Source organism: Falco cherrug, chromosome 7 (assembly GCF_023634085.1).
Source record: "Falco cherrug isolate bFalChe1 chromosome 7, bFalChe1.pri, whole genome shotgun sequence".
Lineage (NCBI taxonomy): Eukaryota > Metazoa > Chordata > Aves > Falconiformes > Falconidae > Falco > Falco cherrug.
In genome coordinates, this window is record NC_073703.1 from 70,048,902 (window position 1) to 70,068,607 (window position 19,706).

The 19,706-nt window shown below is 39.0% G+C and overlaps 1 protein-coding gene across 28 annotated transcripts in view; it reads right to left on the reverse strand.

Annotated features, from left to right (window-relative positions):
* Positions 1–9,408: 9,408 nt before the first annotated feature.
* MADD (MAP kinase activating death domain) overlaps positions 9,409–19,706 on the reverse strand; it is a 76,917-nt gene continuing 66,619 nt past the window's right edge. For 27 of the 28 annotated variants that reach the window (XM_055716968.1, XM_055716966.1, XM_055716963.1 and 24 more), the window contains 3 exons: positions 17,906–17,975; positions 12,937–12,983; positions 9,409–10,930 (listed from right to left, as the gene is read on the reverse strand). In XM_055716968.1, coding sequence (XP_055572943.1) covers positions 10,823–10,930; positions 12,937–12,983; positions 17,906–17,975 — 225 coding nt within the window. In that variant the 3' untranslated portion in view covers positions 9,409–10,822. The remainder of the gene's footprint in view (positions 10,931–12,936; positions 12,984–17,905; positions 17,976–19,706) is intronic. The other variant, XM_055716961.1, reaches the window with a different exon arrangement.

Below are 19,706 nucleotides of genomic sequence, written 5' to 3' on the forward strand. Positions count from 1 at the left end.
AGCAGTATACTGCAACCTGATGCTTTCACTAGATGTTAGTCCATTTTTTCAAGTATGAAATTCTACCATATATAGAAATATATAATAGATTTCCCGTGCTCACAAGTTTACTTTACTATTGTTTTGAAGTGCTCAAACTAACGACAATCAAAGAAATGCTTCCTCAGAAAAACTTGCTGAGAAGTAGGGTAGAGCCAAATAGTTAGAATTCAATTATATACAGTTAGAATCTAATTCTATACAGCCTTTTAAGATAATGCTGTGCTTCTACATGAAAAAAACCACAAACTAGTTTTAACTCCCAAAACCTAGAGACAAGGAGTGAATCAAATCCAGATCTGAATGGTTTCAAAAAAAGAAGCACACTCTATTTAGGTTTCTAGAAGTTATTCCTAAAAAATTCTGAAAATTCAAACTGCTAACCACTCCTTACACACTGAAGAGAGGAAAAGGGGCAAGGTGCACCTTCAAGATGTGAACTTTCTGTGATTAGCTCTAGAAGAGTCTTTAGAAAATGGTAGGTGTTTATTGATACCTTGCAAGCATATAGTATTGCCATTTATCTGTTCCATGGCTGATGTTGATCCTGAATTTATAGCTTACCAATTGCCCATTAATCCTATGTTGTTAATCCGATTAGAACTACATAAACCGAGCAGTTTCTCCCAAACCTAGCTGGCTAAGAACAACAAAGTATCTCACAATTTTTCCTCATCACACCTAGAAGACTAACTTACTTTGTAGGATCTCCTCTAATGCAAAAATCAGACTTACCTCTAAACGGCAAGTATTCTTGTAGTTAAGTACTGCTATAAAGAATTATGCAAGGTAAAATCAAGAGCAAAAGATTTATTAACATAGACCATAAAGTTTAAAAGTTCTTATATACTAGCATTTTCTTTCAGCATATTATATCCCTTTAACACTGACAGCAACTGCTTTCAAAAACAAGTCTTACTGAAGTCCTTTCAGCAGTTTTCCTGAGGCAAAAAACTGTTACTGCTCAAGTAAAAGTATACGTAACTTAGACAAACATAATCTCTTCAGGCCTGCTATTTCCATCCAGTTGGATATGAGATTGACTTTAACTTCTAACACCACCACAATTTCAATTTAAAACTTACCAATTCAAACTACTTGCTGCCAGTGCGGTGTACATACCTTTTCTTCAGGGAAATTACTGCTAAGTATATGCCAGGAATGGACATACTAAGATGCTTTGAAACAACATACGTAAGACTTAGCTGAAGCTCAGGGCTTTTGCCCAGCACTGTTTCAAAAAGTACAAAACCACAGCAGCATGCAGCACAGAACTTGTCAGGCTGGCCCAGGGCTTCACTGGAGCCGAGATGCCTGTTACAAGAAGCATCAGCTAATCCCCAAAAATAAGACAACAAAACTCAAACCGATGCTCCTGTTAGCTCAGCTCTGGGTGCTGCATTGCCTGCTAGCCAAATAAACCCCAGGGGACACTTCAGCCTAGGATAACATGCATTTCACACTGCAGCATCAATTCTTTCTTGTTTCACCCTGTGTATCAGCAGTGTTGTGTACATAAATAATGTTTACTCACTCCTGGCAATGGGAAGCTTCACTTTACACTCTATAAAAGCTACAAGACAGAAGCAAGCTGCCAAACGCAGGCAAGCCTTCCCTGGTTTCCTGCAGTTACTTGAGGCTGCCTTGGTGCTCAAATCCTGAGCATTACTCTAGAAGCACACAAAAAAAGTAAAATTAATCATTGGTTAACCAATACTCCATAAAATAATAGAAGAAAAAAATAGTATATGAAACTGAGGCAAAATTCAAAAGCAAAAGCATACTATAAAGAAAACTATCTTTTCCCTCAAGTGTAATTCTAAAATTGAGTAGACTTCTCGAAGATTAGCTCCTTCAAGCCTGTACCTTCCCTTCCTTACTAATCTGATTTTAAAGCATAACCCAAATATAAATTAAAAAACACAAAACTGAGTTTCTTTTCAGAGTACTCACAAGCAACTTCAAAGCAGCAGCGGGGATTGGGGCACGGGGCTTTTTGCCTTAAATACCAACACCTGAATTTTGGGTAGTGTCAGTTGCGGGATTTGAGGAGGGTAATTAAAATTCGCCTCCAGGACCGCAGGTGGGAGCTGATTTGGGCACCTCGGCACCCCCGCCGCGCCGGGCAGCGCCCGCATTCCCGGGGCCGCCCGGTTTGTCGCGGTTAGGGGCGCGCAGCTGTCCTGGCGCAGCCCCCGCGGGCCGCCATGGCGACGCCTCAGCGCGGCGTTTCCCGCCCGAGGCGGCCGTTGGGGCGTTCCCGCCGCTGCCTCCCTGAGGGGATACTGTCCGCGGCTGCGAAACCTGAAGAAAATCACTTCAGATTGTGCTGTGAGCATAGAGGATAAAGTAAAGCGTGCTGGGCTTCACCCTGTTCCTCTTCTAGTGTTAACTCAGCAGGTTTATACAGCAGCGGTCAGAGGCAGTGTGGGAATTAACTGATGGTCCCCCATGGAAATAGTTAATTTCTTCTTTTAACAAAGTGGATCAGCTGGAGCTAAACAAGGGAATATAGCCATGCTGAAGTCATGACACTGACTACGTTTGGTGGAGTTTGCCACGTTGCAGTGTATTTTGTGTTCTGCTACCATACATACACAACTATTAGTTTAAAACTAGCAGGCATATCCATAGTAGTATCTGCAGAATAATCATGCTCATTGTTTCTTTCCTGAGCATTAGATTTCTGGCTGGTTAATAAAAACGCGCGTGTGTAGTGTTTCATCCCCAAGCTGCTGTCAATCCAGGTGTGTGCTCTAGGACTAGAGCTATTCATGGAGAAAGGGTGCCAGTTACTAAATATATAACATCCTCAATGCAGTGGCTCCTCGTGTGACCAAGGAAGGGTAACCTGTGTAATAAGAAGCTATGTTTCCCTCAGTATGAGTATGTTGTTGTAACTTAGGTACTGATGCATTTTATTTAGATATTCAAGTGAGAATTACACCAATCAATGCTCATTGGTGTAACTGAAGGTGCCCTGGCATGTTGGGGTCTGCAGCGGGCCTGCAGACAAGTTAGTTGACCTCAAAGCCTTAGCCGTGTACCTTTAAGACAGCCACAGATTGTCAGGTATGTGAACAGGATGGGAAGAATCGGAACTTAGAACCGCAGCATACGGGCACCTACAGCAACAGCAAATAGCAAGAAGAAGAAGGACACAAACACCTATCAGGGTCTAACACCTGCACTGTCTAAGATATATAAATAGTTTGTATAAACAATAAAGGCCATTTTGTCCGAAGCCAGCCACGCAGACATAGTGTTTCTTTTAAGTCCGCCTCGACTTGCGTCACCACACTGGCATAGTTATGCTGATACAAATACTGTAAAATGAAAAAGTCCTACATTTTCACATGTTCACGTTTGCTAATAAATCACTGCTTGGCAGATCATTCTCATTTTAGGCAGAAGTTAAACACAAAGAAAATACTTGCGTTCACTAACATGTTTAGAAAAATCTCGCCTTCCTTAGTAGCTTGTAAAGTCTAAACGTTGTCCTTGATGGATTGTTTCGGTTTAGGATATCACTTTGGTCAACGCATGACCTGATTTTAGCACAAGCTGATGATCTGTGCCCCTGCTTTGCTGCTGAGGTTACAATACTTGTGATACAGTGGGGTGAAATGCAAATTAAATGGAGTGAGGTCAAATTGTTCCAACAGAATGTTTAATGTGATATAAAGTGCCTTACCTGTCATGAGCTTAGCTTCCTTTCCCTCTACAAGAGGGAAGTTACCTTTCAGGACTTTTTCAAATTTGTCTAAGTTTCTTATATAAGATTATACACAAAAATTAAATTCTACTTGTTGAAAATTACAGTAAGAGGTCAAGAAGTTCCCATGTATTATTGTAACAAAGCTTTCCAATGCACGGCAAGACAGATAGTAAAGATAACTTCAGCATTCCTCACTAGCAGGTTTCCTCCTTTCTAAGAAAGGGTTACTGTGTTAGCTATTCCAAGGGAGATCTATAGTTCCACAGGATGAATAAAATCCCAATAAAATACTAATTGATAGCATTTTTGCCTTAATTTAATCATACAATGGCTATTCAAATGAGGGCAGCAAGTGACAAGACATTGCTGGAAATCAGAGAAGCCATTTATGTTGCTTTTATCAGATTTTTTTTTGAAATTAAGTCCTGGTATGTGTTGAGGAGAGAACTTTGTCACTAACATATTGTCTTGGATTTAGAACTACAAGCCATTCCTGTCTCCTTACGAATGAATTTTGTAAGAACAGTCTGCTGAGATTAAAAATAGCCCCACTGATACCTTTCAAGTGCTTCCCAACCACAGAACTCTATTTTAGGGAAACAAAAGCTGTCAGTGAGATAGCCTTTACTTGTCTTTGGCCAGGGTCCCCACCACAGTCTGCATAAGCAACACTTCTTAAAACAGGTTGAACTGGTGAAAGTTTAAAAGAAACAGATAAGAACAGCTTCATTTAGGTCCTGATATGGAAAAAAATAGTCTAGCATCTACTTTCTGTGCCAGACAGAAATGTTGATAATAAGCAGCCCTAAAACCATAGGTAACTGTCATAGCTATGAACACATTTCAGTCATAATTCTGAATACCTTTACAAAAGGCAATCCAAAAAACTGACTAATCCAATATATATAAAATATCCATGGATTGAAAATGTGGAAATCAATATTAGGTGGAAAAAAGTGTTAAGTGTGCCCACTTTTTCAAGATGGATAATCATCTGAACTTTATTTTATATTCCTTATGGTTTATTTAGCAAACATAAAGAGTATCATACATAGTTTCCATTGTGCTCTTGAAAATATAAATTGTGGGACCCAAATACATGAACCCAGATTGTGGATGAATCTGGTGGTAATTTATGTGGTAGTTTAACCTTCAGTAAGGTTTGCATTTGCTTGGTATCTGTCATGATGCTAGTAATTAACCCAGTAATCCAGATCTATTCCAGGAAAGCATGACCATGAAAAGACTAATATAACTCTCAAATACGGTTTTGTTGTTTACTGCTGGTTTTCATATACCAAACCCAGAAAAAAAAAAAAGCCAAAAAAATCCAAGTTTTTCTTCTGCTTTGGAGGTCAGTTCATGTATATGTTGCCTTAAAAAAACCCAAGTATATAGATTTTGATCATGGGGAAGTCCTCAAAAATTTCTACCTGGAAATGGGATTTATTCTTCCTCACTGGTATAAGGGGGGAGGGGGGGCTAACAGTACTATGTATTTACAAAGCATGATATTTCCTCTTATGCTTTTTTATTTCCTACAGCACTGGAAAACTTTATCTATTTAAAAAGTGTTAGGTTACATGTCTGTTTTAGACAAAGTTATTTATTTGGAGTATCAGATTAAACAATTGAGCCATTTCTAACAAGAAGTGTAGGGAAGGGCTGCTGCTGGCAGCTATTGCAGGACAGCAGAACTAAGGCTGGAAATCTTTTCTGTTCTCTCTATAGCACTCTTCAGCACTCCATCAAAAATAATTATATTTAAATGCAAAGGGAGTAAGAGTGGAATGAGGCAGAGGGATGAAAGATGACCGAGAGCTTGCTAAGAACAAGAACTATGACTGGAATCTGGAAAGGAGCAGGGAGTGGCTGAGCAGGAGACCAGGGAAGAGCATAGGTCTGAACTGTTTGGGCAAAGAGGCTGGAAGATGATGATGGTCAGAGAGGTGAGAAGAATGGATGAAAAAACACCAAGAGAAACACATGGAGACATCTGATGAGAAATTGAGGTTCAGAACTGAGCCTGAGTGCCTGAAGAGAGTGTAGGCCAAGAAAATGTGAGCAGAAACCGTGAGAAATCCAAGCAGGGAGACAGGTAAAAAAAGAAGAAGAAAGCACTTTGATTCTCAGAGCACTGTGGATAGACTGGCACTCAGTGGAGTTGTTAAGAGAAACTGAAAAGGCAAAAAAGACTGGAAGGAATGGAAATACAGAACCAGAGTTTTTGTATACTTGAAGGAAGCAACTGTTTATAGAGTTTCACTGGTGTTTTTCCTGCCACTGTTTGTTCCTTTTTATGTATAGCTATTCTGGAGGAAGGGGATTTCTATTTCTATGTAGGTTCCTAAACCACGTTTATCACTATAGTAACTCTTGCAAATAGAAGCAGGACTGTTTGCCCGTGGCTGTTGTATATGTGATTCTTTGCTGGACTGATACTTTAAAATATAAATACTCAGTGCTAGAACTACTATGCTGCAAAAATTTCAGGATATTTTACACCCATAAAGAGAAAATTAACTTACAATTATACTAAGCACATATGAACAGAAAATTATATTACAATTTTGCAAACCTTCGTATAAATGTTGAACTGATTTTTAGCATATCTGAGCAGAGAATCTGCCTGAAAGAGGTCCTCTCTGAGGCTGGTTTGTACTCGACTGCACTCAAACTTCACTTGTCACCAACATCAAGCTCTTAAACCTTCAGATACAGTGCTGGAAAGAGGGCTCATATATCTGCTATTATTTAAAGCATCATCACATTACTGTTTTAGTGAAACAGCCACAATGGGAACGCCTGAAGGAATTCAAACCTGTTGCTCACACTGGACATCTCACAAGAGCATTACAGGGAAGGGCAGCGTACATGAAGCCATTGCTGCTGGCAGAGGCAAATACCACTCAGCTATTCGGAAATCTCTCACCCTTCTGAGAGGCAGACGCTTCTGGCTGAATTGCACCTTCTGGAAGAACAAGAGGCCGTTTGGCATTGCCTCTTGTGTGACAAGGTCCTTTGCACAAAGCTGCTGCTGCTTCTTGGTCTTAATTCCCACTTCCTCAGGAGATAGGAGATGCCTTTCACCAAAACTTGGCTGGTCTAAGAGCAGTGACTTGGAGTTCCTAAATACAACTGGCAACAAAGTTGAGCATAAGTAATTTTTCTCACAGAAGGAAGATCTTGCCTCAGAGGCAACACCTGACTTTCATCCATTTGGCAGTCAAGGGGAACTGGGATGTAAATACCGCTTTTTGTGAGAAGCTTAGCTTCTATTTTCTGTCTAGTTCTGAATTCAGTGGTAGCAGGAGCATAGGCCTGACAGAGGGGCAAGCAACTGGTTTGTTCCCATTCGAGGCAACTGCTTCCTTATTACAAATACCCTCAGCGGGAACCAAAAGCCTTCCTCTGGTATAAGCAGCATGATTCTAGAAACGTCTTTGATATCTTTGCAACATAAAGATTCCTAAGTTGTCTTAGAATCATAGCCATGTTTCCATCCACTTTGATCAATATGATATAACTTTAGTTTGAATCAAAATTATTCATGATATATCTTTACTAGCAATTCAGCTTCTGAATATCCAGCTGAACATTTTATCTTACAAACTTGGCTATCCTGAAGAGTCAGAGTAGGAGGGTAGGAATTATCTGAAGCTAGGAATCAGGGTGTAGGAAATTTTTACAGTGGTTTTCTTAAAGTAATGGACTTTTCCCTTCCACAGACATCTTGAAAGTTTTTCCCAGAGATATCTTTAATATATAATTACTTACTAAGTACCATTGTTGTGACACTCGCTGATATTAAAACCTTTAACCTTAAAAATGTGGGTCCACTCCTATTAGAAACTAACACCACATTCACGAACAAAGCAAGGGCATTTTTTCGGAACATCACAATGAAGACCTGCAATCTAAAAAACACAAATTAGTAACCTTGGTTCCATTTTGACAACTGCCAGGAGGACTAGGCACAAACCCCAGTGTTTGCAGAGAACATTTAATGGTCATTGTGAAAACCAGCTTCCACAAACAAGAAATTGTAGCAGAAAAAGAAACTTGTTGAGGCTAAGCAAGTATTTTAAGGCAAGTTCATGAATTTGTCACATTTGTGTAAATGCCTTAGAAGTATCACAAGTGTCAAAATAAAAAGGTTGTCATCTTGAATACTTAAAAACTAAGACACAGGCTCCTCCTAGTGGTAACACCGGAAGATTCTAAGAATCTTCTAGCACTATTTATTATTATCACTTATGGCCAGTTAGTCTTCCATTTGGTTCTGGAAGGTTTAGAAGCCTCTGAGTTCTAACTGCTGCTAAGGAATTCTTACCTAAAGATCAAAGTAAGTGGGATGTGAAAAAACACATGCAAATCACTGTAACGATATTTTTTTTTCCTCCTCGTTCAAGTTTATGTACCTCTCAGTGCTTAGGTGTGAAGTGAAGGTGGAAACTCTGCATTCCAAAAGATTTACACTTTTATACCAATTTTACATCTGACTTGTATACCACTTGGTATCCAGAGAACAGCGCTGTATTTAGCAGTGGAAACACCACATGGCATGCCTGCGTCTCAGATGAATACACTGCATTTCCACAGTTAGCAGAATACCTGTCAAGTCACCATCACTGAGTACAAAAAAGATTTTATATATTTGAAAAAGTCTTCCGTTTTGAAGCCAAGTCAGTTGCTCTCACTTAAAGAGCAAAAGCCCTGTGTCAGTCCACTTGCTGAGGTTCTTACTGATCCTTCCTTGCCACTGAACAGCAAGTGCTAGAACTATTTAGCCACACCTGTTCTTTAAAAAAATTTGTCAAAAGGGACAGAGGGCCATTTTTATTATCAGGCCCTTTAAGTCTTATTCTGGACTGAAGCTTCTCAGCAGTCTAAAGCATACAGCAGTTTTATGTAATTTATGATTTTAAGTCACAGAAAAAAAAAAACATTTTTAAAAACACAGCTTCTAAGGGGGGGAAAACGAGCTGTATATAGTATGTGATGCTGTGCAGATAATTATTTTAAACTCTGCTCTTCCCCTTAAAAGTTTAAGTTAATGGTTTGAATATGTTAGTAGGCCTGCTAGCCTAATTTAAATAGTAAAATTGCCCGCCTAAGCCCAGTATTGCAGTAAATGGAATATCTATTGTAGATCAAAGTGATTTCAGTCTTAACTGTACCTGTAATATAGTACTATCAAGACTACTACGATTGCTAAAAGCTCAGATACTGCTAGAAGAAAATTTAGTCTCCAAAGGCAAAAGAAAGAAAATAAATTAAATCCAAAACAGGCTGATTTCAGCGTCTGCCAATTTCAGTTTTGCCTTTATATTAGGAAAGGATGAAAACTCCTTTACATGTTGCTTCTACTTGTACCTGTGCAAAGAAAATTCAGTGTTTCAGATGTATCTGTTCTCCCTATTCATGCTTTTCAGACACTTGGGTTTTTTGAAGACAAATTACATGGAAGTTATGCTAGGAGAAAAAACCACAAACCAACTTTCAACTGCTTATGTGGAAAGCAGTGCAGTTTTTCCATTTATAGGCTTTTTTTCACTGTTTCATATATTTGTATGATGTATTTTGCATATAATTATATTAATTTCAGAACAAGTCGCATCAATAGAAAAGCACAGGAGGATGAAAACCAGTTGCTGGTTGAATGACATTTTATTTTCACATTCAGAGCGCTGTACAGTTTCTATAAATAGATGTGGTACTGTAATATTTACATAATTTCCTCCCCCATTACTAGTGTATTCCATTCAAAACGGTAGGTACCCTGACCAAGCCAAAACAGGGTTATTTCTGGGTGCATTTACTCAGAATTCTATGTCAAAACATACAATACATCAGTATGCATCAGAGCATTTTTTCCAGGTATTTTACATGTAACATTATTTTCTCTAGACAGTCTCTCCTTCCAGCATCCCAAGAGCTTTCCAGACAAGTGCAGTACAGTTCAAGAACAAAAACAGGATGCAAAAAACATTCATATCCAGCCTACTTAAAATAAGGAACGTGATGGATAGTTTTAAGTGTGGGAGTTTCATTGTATATTAACATGGTATTTGCAAGATTCCTTGATATACAGGTACAGATTGAGAAAAAGCAATAGCTTAAACAATTTAGAGACAGCATAATCCTTTGGGCTTCTGAACACGTTCTGCAGACTGCTATAGGAATACCTTGTGTAGAGTATAGTTAACAAACCCAAAAAGACATGGGTCTGCCCTGTGCTTCTGCCAATTATATTTCCAAAGTTTACATTTCCTTACGCATTTTCCAATGCCTGTAGTTAACCACTTTCAGCAGTGCTTATATGTATCTACAGCTGCGATATCTACAAATGTTACCTGAACTCCCATTTGAAAATCTACACAACCCATGAGGTGTCAGGGTTCTTCACAATACACTGCCTTCAGAGTTTCTCTCTCCACTTCTTTTCCCACTCGAGAAGCAGTCATCTCCACAGATGGTCCAATTTAACAGCCAAACTTCAATCGTCACATGATATTTTAAGACTACAGTAGCTAAATTGTTGATCTCTACCAAAAGGGTCTGAAGAACTACGTGACAAGAACTCCAAGTTGGTGGGTAAAAATGAACGAGACAGAAGGAAAACAAAACACTAGATTTGAACAACATGCAGGACCAGACTGCTTCCACTGTGCACATACCAGAGGATCTCAAAGCAGATGCCTGCAGTTGTAAAGTGATTAATCTGTAACAAGTACCACTAGAAACAAAAACCCAACTGAACTCAAGCTGTTAGTCATCTTAAGAAAAAAGGAATTCCAAAGGAATGGCCAGAGGAGGTCACAGCTGGACGCAGATGCTCAAAACTGTCTGATTAACACCTCATATAAAAACTCCATTAAGGATGAATTCAGGAGGAGACTGAGTAGCGAAGTCTTAGGATTTTCTATGGGGAAAGACTTGCAGGGTCATACATAAATAATCAAGTTCTCATAGAAGACAGCAAAGTCAGCTCCAGTAACTGCCGTAAAAATGGGAGTACTGCATGTGAACGTGCCAAAGGGTAGGTATTTCCCAATATCATGATCAACTGGAAACTGGTCGAGGTGGTTTGCTTTTGTTTTCTGCCTCTTTTCCACGAATGGCAGCCACATAAGAGAAGAGACACAGCACGGAGTAGCAGATCTCATGAGCCTGTAAGTATTTAGAAAAGACGACAATAAAATTCAGAGAATTTAGCGCTTTACAAAATCCACTGCACATTTCATATTTTGCTGCCTGTCTTCCTTCATGGGACAACTACTCTGGCTACAGACAAAATCAGGAAAAAGTGTCCCATACTACCTTCTAGCTGAGGTGGATATAGAAGAAAAACCTTATAACAAAAAAAACCTCCTCTGGGATAAAAATATTAGTTGCTTGATAGTACGATTCAAATAATTTTTAAGAACAGTATGCTAAGCTACAAAAATAGTAGCTGGCTTTAGAAAAAAAAATCCTACTTTTTTGCTTTTGGTCTGTTGTCTGAAGTTACAAGAAACTTTCTGGGAAGGGTTGAAGGAGCTAACTAAAAAGACTAAAACTAAACATCCAGTACTGTAACTTGACTCATAAGACAGTTGTGAATAAGGAAGAATCCCACCATCTTTTTATGCTCAAAAGTACCAGGACGGATAATCCTTGTAATTTTTAACCAATGCTAGGGAATCCACGGATAATACAGGGGTGTGGGGTTTTTTTGTTTTTAATTAAAAAACCCCACAACCCAACGTTGCATGTTACATGTGAAGAATACCAAACAACTTTGTCACTACCTTAAAGCAGAGGGTTCCACATAGCATTAGCAAGATTTACAGTTATTACTTTTAACTGACTAAGTGAGCTATTATTTAAAAGAAAATCCTCTTCTAGCATGTGGCTGGCAGCACAATTCAGTGAAGGTAAGAGACAAGTTTATATCCTAGTTCTAATACTGGCTGTTCTGGTGATCTTAAAAGTTCTTGTCCTGTAAATTGACATTTATAATCTCTATAAAGGTAATAAGCATAACAATGTGTTTTGCTGTATTATAGTACAAGCTAAAACACTTGTGTAAAATATAATTACTTTTCATTAAACTGGCTTTTCTTATTAAAAGACCATGGAATCACAGAACGGTTTGGGTTGGAAGGAAACCTTAAAGACCATCCAGTTCCCACCCCCGCCACAGGCAGGGACACCTCCCACCAGCCCAGGTTGCCCCCAGCCCCGTCCAGCCTGGCCTGGGACACTGCCAGGGATGGGGCACCCACAGCTGCTCTGGGCAACTGTGCCAGTGCCTCACCGCCCTCACAGGAAAGTATTTCTTCCTAATGTCTAATCTAAATCTCCTCTCTTAGTTTAAAACCATTCGCCCTTGTCCTATACAGCTGTGTGCTGCTTAAATTACATATATTCTAAGCATCTTGTTGCTAAAACATTTGTAGCTTCTTCAAGTAATTTTTCTCTCTCCTCTTGAAGGACTGTGAGTTTCCATGCCATTACCAAATGTACAGACCGCACTTCAGACATCAAATAACAGAAGACATTTCAGTTCTGATGATAATCATTCACTTCTGTTTCTTCCTCGTAAGTGCACACAAGGCCTGATAATTGAACTATTATGTGTAAAAGTGCTAAGTATCATTAAACTGCTGGTCTTCAAAAAATGTTATAAGAACTGAACACTAAACCACAGCAGTATCTCACCTATATGGCAGGAATCAGCATTTACACTGTTCTCTTGCATCTCACTGCTCACTTTCATGAGGAAATGGGAATTTTTCATAAACTCAGCAATAATTTTATTCTCAGGAACTAGTCTCCCTTTCCATCTGTTCTGTGGATTAAAGATTGTGTTCTGCACTGTCTTAAATGTAACAAGTCTGCTAGCTCTTCTTGTGCTAAAGTTCATGCCAAACCAGCTCTCTTGCATCTTTTATCTATCTTAACAAGAGACCATGCTTTCTATACTACCTGGGAGTTCCTCTAGTTGCATAGAAACAACAATCAGAACGTTTTGTTGTCTTCCCTTAAGGAAAACTATCATAAAAGAGCAGCTGGGGTTTCACTGCAGTATTAGCACTGCAAAGCCTGCAATCTCAATATAATTCTTTTTGCCACATGAAAATGTAAACATATATCCTCTAAAGAACTACCGGAAGGCATCACAGTTGACTCACCATTGGCGTCTTGTACTTGTGGCTCACCACTTCTTTAGTTTCAGGAACTAAAACCGGACGGGCAAGAGACAAAACAAAAAGTTCAAAAAACGAGAGGAAAAGGGGAAAGAAATAGCACAATGTTCCCATAGGAAAGGGAAGGGATGCACACAGACAGCAGGTGCAGGTACAGGGCACCTCACTATTCCTCACTACTAGATACTCCTCCTTCTCTTAATTTACATTACATATGTCCTGGAAGGTACTGGTAATGGCATAATAAATTACTCAGGTTGGCAAAAGTACTTTGCTGCCTCTGTTTGGAAAACCATAGTAGTTATTTGATGGTTCTTAAGAGATTCTGACTTTTCCTCATACTACTTATTCCTGCTAGACAGCAAAATTAATGACAAAATATGCCTCATGTCTACTATGATAAAACATAAATCAGTGATTCCATAGGAATTTGTCAGTATGAGATTCCCAACGGCTTTATCCTTTAGATGTTTGAATCCTTCTCTGCTGAGTAGCAGATCTCAAAAGAACTGTTGAGCAGTCTTGTAACTTAGTAAAATCCAGGGGGAAAAAATGAGCTGAGAGAGAAAATTTTCTAAGCTGGAAGACTGTTTCCCAGCTCTATTTCAAGTTTCTCAAGACATTCTTTCTCTTGTCTAGGATGTATGTGACGGTGTTTACTTAACGTACTGAAAGTGTTCATTCCTTTTGAACAAGTTGCCTCAAGGTAAAATATTTGTTTCAGTTACATGTATTCTTAAAATACCAGGGTTCTTGATTTCTAGGAGATTTTCTATACAAAGAGGATTAGGGCACTAATGAAAAATAAAATCTATTACCCAGAAAATTTCATCTTGCCCCCTTGTACTGCCTCAAACTAACAGAAAAGAAACAAGCATAATATAGCTAAAGAAAATGTGCCTTTTGTTTTCCTTGTGGAATACATTAAAAATGCAAGCTGTAACCATCCCATTGGTGTGCATTGCATCTGAACTGTGCCTTTGGCTCACACATGGTCTACAAATATTGTTGTGAACAGATACCATGGGAAATCACCAAAAGAGAACAAAGACCACACTAAGAACATGTAAGTGTCAAATTTAAAATATCAAGATCAGTGGAATACCAAGACCAGCTTTCAATACTTCCCTTTCCAGCACAGTTGAAATTTGCCATGGCATTTCTGTGTCACAACAAAAATAATTTAGAAGAAACAATACAGAAATTATGCAAAACCAAATCATACCAGGTTTATAAAGGAAGGGTAAATGTTTTATTACACATAGTACTTAGTGACAAGAAAAGAAAGAGAGGCTGATGAGTTCAGTATGAATAACTAGGAAAAGTCCACACCAAAACCTATCCATGCAAATGTCATTTTTTCAACTATGATATGGCACAGCTAAATGCTGGAGAGGGAGACGGGTCACACTCTAAGGGGCCAAAAGGAGGCAGTGCAGACTGGGTTTGAGAAAGTACTCTGAATATAAACCAGCGCCTACTAATTCTTGTATGTCATGGTATTGTCATTCTTGAAAAAAAACAACTAGTGAAAAGTACACAGTATGATTGTAAAAAGCAACGTGATATTTTTGTTTAATTTTTCAGTTCTCTCTTTTCTTGGAGTTGGCAGTTACATTAAAAACTAAGAAACTGGGGAAGCGCACACCCAGGCTGCACTGCCCTGTGATACCACTGACTAGAGCTGGGGAGATACGGAGGCGCACATCCAAGCTACCTTACCCGTTGGCACCAGATGTTCCAAATTAACTCCATGTCACCAGGGGATAAAGGTGGCAGTGAGGCTGGTGCACAGCCAAATAGGGAAGGATTTTTACAGCTGTGTAAGTCTCACTGCCCACTGGATAATACAACTGTTCATATACTCTTCAAAAAGCAGGAAGGGAAACCTGTAAGGACCTTGTGCCACGAGGGAAGGAGAGAATGGAAGCTGTCAAGTCCTGTATCATAACTGAGAATAGGAAGAGAGGGAACAGGAGAGCACCTAAGCAAGGTACTGCCTCCACACTTCACAGTAAATTGCCTTGACTTTAAGTGCTCCTTCACAGTCCTTCCAATGGGGAAAATTCTCCTGAGAGGACTGAGTTAGGAAAAGTAAAAAAGAGTGGGTTTGGATGTACACTCAGAGAAGTCAGATCACTACTGCTGCAGAATACAAAGAAAAAAGAAGAAAGAAAGAAAAAAACCCAAACCACCCACAAAAAAAGACCCAAGCCTCAAATTAAGAGATTAGCAGAAGCACTCTTCTAACATTAAAAGTTATTCCTGATGCTGTTGAACTAAGTGGATGAAGGGAGTAAATTATTAAGCACCATCCTGCAGCCTTTGGTCCTGTGAATGAAAATATGGCGCTAGCATTGAATGAGTTCAGGGGACATCACTTTACCTGCTGGAGAATGAAGGTTTTCATAGCAGCGGCGGTGAAGGGGCCACAAGAAAGTAAAGCACAAGTACGCAGCAGTAACTCAAATTCCAGAGGGAAGAGCCTTGGGTTTCCTCACTCACTTAAATCTCCACTTCCCTGTGGGCAACAATTCCTGAACTTCTGCTTGCAACCTGCTCTGAAATCACAGCTCCAACTTTCATGCTGCCATCTAAATCCAGCATTAACACAAACAGACCTTTAGTTTCCTGCTGCGGTACCACTAAACTCGGAGCACTCGTGCTTGCCAGTGTCAGATGAATGAATCTGGCACCGAGGTACCTCCCGTCGGAGCGGAGCACGCACGCCGACCACTCTGCCTTTTTAAGAGGAGACAGCACTGCAGTATACTCCTGTACTCCTACTGTGATGAACCTGATTGCAAGGGTCATGATGTGTAACACAGCTAAGTAACTGCATCCTTAAGAAGTCCACACAAGTTTTTGCTGAATGCTGTTAGTTCACCATTACCAAATTAACCTGTTAATTTCTCTTGAACAGAACAGACTGACGTATCTTCTCATCTTTATAACAACTAAAAAAGCAGCTGTGAGGTAGTCTCTCTGCACAAGAAGAAAGGTTAGGTCCCCCGCAACACCTTTCTTCCTTTTTTCTTTCTCTTAATTAGCTAGATGGACAAATTGTAAATCTCATTTGGTACATTTAAATTGGTTCTTGCCTGTGACCTCTATTTTGGGAGAAGAGTACTTTTAATTTAATTAGTTTAATTTCTCAGGTTTTGTTTGTAGTGCCCAAGTCCCAGTTTAGGTTTAATTACTTCTTTAAACTACCCTTTCCTAAGTTCCGTATCACAATTCTAGCTTTTGCAATAGGCCCTTGATTACAAAACTTTTTGTGAAAAAATTTTCTTTTTCTTACAGTTATTACAGTCATTATTTAGGGGCTAAATGCTGTATTACAGTCATAAATAGAGTCTGGCTGGAACTAAGCAAGTCGAACACTGTCTTTCTTCTTGTGCAATATAAACAAACTATTAAAAGAAATACTTTGAATTAAAACCTCTCAAAAATGATCCAAAATTAATTTCTGAGCCAAGTAATTTCTATTAAGTTAAAGATTTCAGAAGCTGAAGCCATTCTTTAAGCTAATTTTATGGCTTCTGAATGCTCATCTTTCTAAAACTCATCAATAATCTTTTACAGTTGTAAACAGTTTCTGTAAGCAGTAGAATGAATCATGCCTATCAGGGTGGAAACATGCTATCAAAGGAATATGCAACCATAGAGTGCAGACAACTTCTGAATATCTAACCTATTACAAATTTTTCAGGGTTTAAATACACTGATCGGACCATGTGAACCATGAACAACATTTTCAGAAAATGAGAAAAAATTGTTCACAAATTCAAATCCCAAATTTCTGGGAGATTATAAGCAGCAAACTGCAATACTCAGAAAGGCTTTATCATTAAAATACTTTGTAACTTTGTGTCACCCAAAGGAGATGACACGATATTATGGACAAAGACATTAATTTCAGCAAACTCATCTTAAATGTCTTTTATATTCTAAGAGAGAATCCGTCAGCACCAAAGAACAGTGAGAGTCTTGGTAAAGGGAGCTGCTGATTTAGGCTTTGATTAATGGCCCAAGTAGGGATGCTGATCTACTATGGAAAGAACGGTGTAAACTTTATCTTCTTTTAAAATGTTTCATAACTACACTTAAGTCCTAGACAATGTCTCACAGATGGGCAGAAGAATAAACCAATACGGGTTTGGGGACTATTTCAAGAGAAGTATGTGGATCACTCTTCTGGTGGAAGAATAAACCAATACAGGTTTGGGGACTATTTCAAGAGAAGTATGTGGATCACTCTTCTGGAGAGCTGCACCTGAAGTTACTCACTTTTTTCAGACACTAGTTAAGTACAGTGTGACTGACACTTAACACTGAATAGTAACTCATAACGTACCCCAAACCAGCCTGCAGGCAGATTGTATGTAACAGCAATAACTGACCAAAATACCACAAATTCTCTATTCTCCTTAACCTTTACTTCTCCACTCTTTACCAGCCACACTCTGAAACAAAACTACATAAAGTGCAACCTAAAAAAAAGGTCTTCTGCTCCATACAACAAAAAATGAAATTCCACATAGAGCAAAGAGGAAACTTTGCAATTAACAGTAATTCTTTGTAATGAAAGCACAGTTTGTTGAGAAAGATCAACTATAAGTCCTGCTTAAAAAAGTGGTTTCTCAGATTAAAAAGGAACGTACCAAAGAAAACTACACATACCCAAGTTTAACTGTTGGTTTGTTTGCTTCAGGAGACTCGGAACATCTTCTCTATTATCAGAAAGCACTTAAGCCACAAATCTCAGTATGATGAAAATTAACTTGTGAATTTTTATGTTAAGTCACCCATCTCTCACAGTTAGGCAACTCCTCACACACAATCTACACTTCTCTTCCATCTTTGAAACTGCAGTGCAACTCTGAATCTGAAGACTGGAAATTTGAGTTACTGCCGTGTGAGTACAGACCTAATATCAAAATAATGTAATTACCAAATTCCTCCAGGACAAAGACTCCTCGCACAGTATTGCACTTTTTAATGTGATTCAGCTCTATGAAAACCTACAAAAACAGGAGGAAAAGTAACATAAAATTAGTCAGGCTTGATTTTCTTTTTGTAAACTAAAAACCAAAATTAAACAAAAACATCATTACAGCAGGTACAACCTGAAGTGTTATAGCATACACTACCAGTTCATTTACAGTTTAATATATAAATAAAGGGTGAAATAAATATTCAAAAGACAAACTTGCCACAATGCTAGAAATCAACAAATAACTTAAAAGTGCTAAGAAGCGAAGACAGCAGAAGATGAAGTACCTTCCGCTCCTTGCAGGAGGAGAAAGCATGGAAGAGAAACGAAGGAGTTAGTAACTCTGACATATCCAACATTGCTACCCCTTCAGGCACTCAAATGAGTTATTGCAAAAAGAATACCAACACACCTGAAATACAACAGAAGAGGGGGACAAGAAAAAAGCTGGCTCCCAAATTTGGCACGATTTGTAGCCTCTGATCCATCCCAGTTAGTTTCTGCCCCTCCATGCATCCTCCTCCAGCACAGAGGGCAGGTAAGGGGCACTATACTTCCCACCCTGACAACAATCCTCCTAACCTATGCAGTAGTCAGATTTAATCCAATGAGGAAACACTTCCTTCTTCCTTCTCCCTCACAGCCTTGCTGTTTAAGGTTTTACTGCAGTTTATGACACATGATCTGCATACATACTCTAGGAACTGTCTCCTTTAACAGGCAGTACCAGTTTCCTGCTTTAAGCAGGATGGGAGAGTTTGGACCCTTCTCTGTTGCTTGCTCACTTCACATACGGCTGCTGCCAGGTGAGCAGTCACTTGGAAAACAAACCTGCTTTAAACTGAAGTTTTACATATGTGAACCCCAAAAGGCAAAACAGTTGAACCACAGGAGTAGGTTTTTCAGTCCAGAACCTTGATGCCAAGATTGCATGAATAAACAAGTTCTCCGAGCATGAGTTTGTTCAATTTCCAATTTATTTCAAGATACAAACCAATCCCTTCTTGTATGCACATCTCCAAAGGGGTCAGAGTCAGTACACAGACATAAGAAGCTGTAGAATAGAAAGTGCTATAAGGAATCAATTCTATACTCCAGTTTCTAATAAGCTTGCTTTTTCAAGGCAAGAAAAACACTGAGAGTAACATTGCCCTAACATTCAGAGTAAGTTTATGTCCAATAGCTTAGAGAGACCCTTGCAAGACTGTATTGCAATAGTCTGGATGGATACTTTCGGTGCCTGTACACTTACAACACCATGATCTCTGGAACTTTTTAAAAGAAATGTTACTAGAGAAACTGCATTGTCTTGGAAAGAAGGGAAAGGAAAACTCTGCAACCCTCCTGAATCCAATATTGGCAACACCCCTGTAACCAAGATTATATGCTACCCAGGAAAGGCAAAGTCAGTCAACACCGGAACTGTGGCTTTTTTAGGAACCAGGCTTATCTGTATCTGTAGAGATCATCAGTAAATGCACCGTATGTCTGAGAGGTCAGGCTGATTGTCAAGTCAAAGGGGTTTTATTATTATTTTTATTAGCAGAGAACTAACAAACAGACCCAGGATATTTTTTGCTCAGTATAAAAACCTAAACTTCCGCTTACTTGATCAGAAAATCTGAAGCTTGCTTTCTGCTTATATTCAAGCACTCAAGCAAAAGGAGACAATCCCATCTGTTTTGTTTGCCTGGTCTTTCCCATGTTCTAAATCAGTTTAGTTGGTCAAAAACACTGTATTTTTTGAGGAGCAGTTACA